This window comes from Nansenia antarctica (genome assembly GCF_963989245.1).
Source record: "Nansenia antarctica genome assembly, chromosome: 2".
NCBI lineage: Eukaryota > Metazoa > Chordata > Actinopteri > Argentiniformes > Microstomatidae > Nansenia > Nansenia antarctica.
The window spans coordinates 243,097-248,096 of NC_137675.1; the positions used below are offsets into that span (position 1 = coordinate 243,097).

The 5,000-nt window shown below is 43.9% G+C and overlaps 1 protein-coding gene across 1 annotated transcript in view; it reads right to left on the reverse strand.

Annotated features, from left to right (window-relative positions):
- Positions 1-4,074: 4,074 nt before the first annotated feature.
- Positions 4,075-5,000, reverse strand: part of LOC308151065 (glycogen debranching enzyme-like) — a 49,130-nt gene continuing 48,204 nt past the window's right edge. The window contains exon 32 of the mRNA XM_080523876.1: positions 4,075-4,715. Within this exon, the coding sequence (XP_080380002.1) occupies positions 4,598-4,715 (118 nt within the window). The 3' untranslated portion in view covers positions 4,075-4,597. The remainder of the gene's footprint in view (positions 4,716-5,000) is intronic.

The window sequence follows — 5,000 nt, forward strand, 5'->3', positions numbered from 1 at the left end:
TCTTACTGTGTTACATCCTAACCCTTCTTACTGTGTTACATCCTAACCCTTCCCCTGTGTTACATCCTAACCCTTCTTACTGTGTTACATCCTAACCCTTCCCCTGTGTTACATCCTAACCCTTCTTACTGTGTTACATCCTAACCCTTCTTACTGTGTTACATCCTAACCCTTCTTACTGTGTTACATCCTAACCCTTCTTACTGTGTTACATCCTAACCCTTCTTACTGTGTTACATCCTAACCCTTCCCCTGTGTTACATCCTAACCCTTCTTACTGTGTTACATCCTAACCCTTCTTACTGTGTTACATCCTAACCCTTCTTACTGTGTTACATCCTAACCCTTCTTACTGTGTTACATCCTAACCCTTCCCCTGTGTTACATCCTAACCCTTCTTACTGTGTTACATCCTAACCCTTCTTACTGTGTTACATCCTAACCCTTCTTACTGTGTTACATCCTAACCCTTCTTACTGTGTTACATCCTAACCCTTCCCCTGTGTTACATCCTAACCCTTCTTACTGTGTTACATCCTAACCCTTCCCCTGTGTTACATCCTAACCCTTCTTACTGTGTTACATCCTAACCCTTCTTACTGTGTTACATCCTAACCCTTCCCCTGTGTTACATCCTAACCCTTCTTACTGTGTTACATCCTAACCCTTCTTACTGTGTTACATCCTAACCCTTCCCCTGTGTTACATCCTAACCCTTCTTACTGTGTTACATCCTAACCCTTCTTACTGTGTTACATCCTAACCCTTCCCCTGTGTTACATCCTAACCCTTCCCCTGTGTTACATCCTAACCCTTCTTACTGTGTTACATCCTAACCCTTCTTACTGTGTTACATCCTAACCCTTCCCCTGTGTTACATCCTAACCCTTCTTACTGTGTTACATCCTAACCCTTCCCCTGTGTTACATCCTAACCCTTCCCCTGTGTTACATCCTAACCCTTCTTACTGTGTTACATCCTAACCCTTCTTACTGTGTTACATCCTAACCCTTCCCCTGTGTTACATCCTAACCCTTCCCCTGTGTTACATCCTAACCCTTCTTACTGTGTTACATCCTAACCCTTCTTACTGTGTTACATCCTAACCCTTCCCCTGTGTTACACCCTAACCCTTCCCCTGTGTTACATCCTAACCCTTCTTACTGTGTTACATCCTAACCCTTCCCCTGTGTTACATCCTAACCCTTCTTACTGTGTTACATCCTAACCCTTCTTACTGTGTTACATCCTAACCCTTCTTACTGTGTTACATCCTAACCCTTCCCCTGTGTTACATCCTAACCCTTCTTACTGTGTTACATCCTAACCCTTCTTACTGTGTTACATCCTAACCCTTCTTACTGTGTTACATCCTAACCCTTCCCCTGTATTACATCCTAACCCTTCCCCTGTGTTACATCCTAACCATTCTTACTGTGTTACATCCTAACCCTTCTTACTGTGTTACATCCTAACCCTTCCCCTGTGTTACATCCTAACCCTTCTTACTGTGTTACATCCTAACCCTTCTTACTGTGTTACATCCTAACCCTTCTTACTGTGTTACATCCTAACCCTTCTTACTGTGTTACATCCTAACCCTTCCCCTGTGTTACATCCTAACCCTTCTTACTGTGTTACATCCTAACCCTTCCCCTGTGTTACATCCTAACCCTTCTTACTGTGTTACATCCTAACCCTTCTTACTGTGTTACATCCTAACCCTTCCCCTGTGTTACATCCTAACCCTTCTTACTGTGTTACATCCTAACCCTTCCCCTGTGTTACATCCTAACCCTTCTTACTGTGTTACATCCTAACCCTTCCCCTGTGTTACATCCTAACCCTTCCCCTGTGTTACATCCTAACCCTTCCCCTGTGTTACATCCTAACCCTTCTTACTGTGTTACATCCTAACCCTTCTTACTGTGTTACATCCTAACCCTTCTTACTGTGTTACATCCTAACCCTTCCCCTGTGTTACATCCTAACCCTTCTTACTGTGTTACATCCTAACCCTTCCCCTGTGTTACATCCTAACCCTTCCCCTGTGTTACACCCTAACCCTTCTTACTGTGTTACATCCTAACCCTTCTTACTGTGTTACATCCTAACCCTTCTTACTGTGTTACATCCTAACCCTTCCCCTGTGTTACATCCTAACCCTTCTTACTGTGTTACATCCTAACCCTTCTTACTGTGTTACATCCTAACCCTTCTTACTGTGTTACATCCTAACCCTTCTTACTGTGTTACATCCTAACCCTTCCCCTGTGTTACATCCTAACCCTTCCCCTGCAGTGACTCTGGAGGGCGTTGGGAGCACCACAGAGTTCCAGGGTTTCCTGCTGCAGGCCCGGGGGTTGGGGGGGTCGGGGTGGGCAGGGGGGGGGGCGGTGGGGCGGTTCACCCCCCTGACCCCCGGTCTGGCCCGTACCCTCGACTGCAACAACCGCACGGTGGGTTACCATGGAAACACTGGTTATGTGTATAACAGTCAATGTTATTAAACCGACTAATTAAAACGGTTGAAACACAACGTCAATAACAATGTAAAAATCAGCTCTGAAACGTGACGTCAGATCTGCAACAACAAACGGCCTGGCGTTGCGTCTGGGTGATGAGCTGTGCTCTCTTGTGATTGGTCGACAGGACTCGTCAGTCAGCCAGCTGAGCGGCGACAGGAAGAGGCGTGTCCAGGTCAGCTGGGCGGCGGAGGGGGCGGAGGGTGACCTCGTCTTCAGGTGAGCTGGTTACCTAGGCAACGCTGATCACAGCCCACCTGGTTACCTAGACAACGCCTCAGACTGTTGTTATTACCACCGCTGCTACGCTACGTTACCATGGTGACTAACACTGCTGCTACGCTACGTTACCATGGTGATTAACACTGCTGCTACGCTACGTTACCATGGTGACTAACGATGGGAACCTTGCTTTCAAACTGCAAACATGAAGCTAAGAATCTAGGTGTGATTATAGATTCTGACTTAAGCTTTGAGCCTCACATCAAATCTTAAAGTTAATAAAGTTATTATTATTATTATTATTATCATTATAATTATAATAATTATAATAATTATTATTATCATTATTATTATTGCTATTATCATTATAATTATTATTATTATTATTTCAGAGCCACGTTCGTTAAAGACTTCACCACCTTCTGGGTGGGGGTGGACAGCAGCGTGCTGGGCAGGGTGCCCCCCCCCCCTCCCTCTTCCACCCCGCCTGTAAGTAACTACACACACACACACACACACACCCCACCAGACATGTCACCATGGTAACTACACACACACACACACACACACACACCAACAGACATGTCACCATGGTAACTACACACACCTTTTTGGTATGTGTTTTGTAATGCTCGCTGAAAACTAAGGCTGTGAGCGTTGCTGACTTTGTTCTGTTGTTGATGTTTTTCTTTGTTATGTTTGTTGTTCTGTGTCGACTCCCGGAAGAGAAGCTTTGCATCAGCTAATGTCGATTCCATAATAATAATAATAATAATAATGATAATAACAATAATAATAATAACAATAACAATACTGATAATAACAATAGTATTATTAATATTATAATTAATAATAACAACAATAATAATAATAATAACAATAATTATAATAACAATATTTATTATTATTATATTTCTTTAGTTAGTGTTAGAGTTAGTTACCATGGTTACCAGGCTGACTGTTGGTTTCCTGTCCTCAGATGTCGTCTTCCTGCTTCCTGACAGCCGTGGTGTTCCTGGTCATCTCCCTCGCCCTCTTCAACTGACCCCTGACCCTTACCTTAACCTTGACCTTAACCCTGACCCGCCCCGCCGCTCTCCTCTTCCACTGACCCCTGAATCTCTCCCCCTTCCCCTGAATGCCCCCCCCCTCTCCTCCCCCCCCCCCCCCCCCACACACTCAGACAAGGGGACAAGGTGGGTCACTGTGGCTGCAGACTGTTTAATGTAACCTAGAGACAGTTGCCATGACAACAGGATGTAAACACTAATCTATAGGAGGGACATTTCGGTAACAGTGAGCAATTGTAATTAGTCTATAACAGTGTTTATAACAGATGTATAATCCTGTAAGTGTTTATAACAGATGTATAATCCTGTAATAGTGATGTTTATAACATATGTATAATCCTGTAACAGTGATGTTTATAACAGATGTATAATCCTGTAATAGTGATGTTTATAACATATGTATAATCCTGTAATAGTGATGTTTATAACAGATGTATAATCCTGTAACAGTGTTTATAACATATGTATAATCCTGTAACAGTGATGTTTATAACAGATGTATAATCCTGTAATAGTGATGTTTATAACATAAGTATAATCCTGTAATAGTGATGTTTATAACAGATGTATAATCCTGTAACAGTGTTTATAACAGATGTATAATCCTGTAACAGTGATGTTTATAACAGGTGTTTATAACCGGTTTCACTGATAAAAGGCACAGAAGCACGTTCTGTATCACTGGTCTGTCCTTGACTCAGATCACACAGGGGGGGAGGAGGGGGGGCCGGGGGAGGAAGTGATGCGGGGAGGGGGCTCCGCCCACAGGAAGTGAGGTGATCACAGGTCGTGGAGGACCTCCAGCACGGTGGCGACTGACCAGGCCTGCGTCTCACAGCTGAAGGAGCAGTACTGCCCGTCCTGATTGGTCAGCTCTGGGAGACCCTTCCAGGAAGACCTGGGGAGGAGGAGAGGAGAGGAGAGGAGGAGGAGAGGAGAGGAGAGGAGGGAAGATCAACATCTAGTTCTGCAAGGCAAGGTAAGTTTATTTGTATCGCACATTTCATACAACAGGGGCAATTCAAAGTGCTTTAGGGCTGTAGAGATGTGTAGATTGTAGATTTGAGTGTTATCCGCATAGTTGTGGTAGGCAATTTTGTTCTTTTTTAATGATGTGTCCCAATGGAAGCATGTAGAGATTGAATAGAAGAATTGACCCTTGGGGAACATGTCATTTTAATTT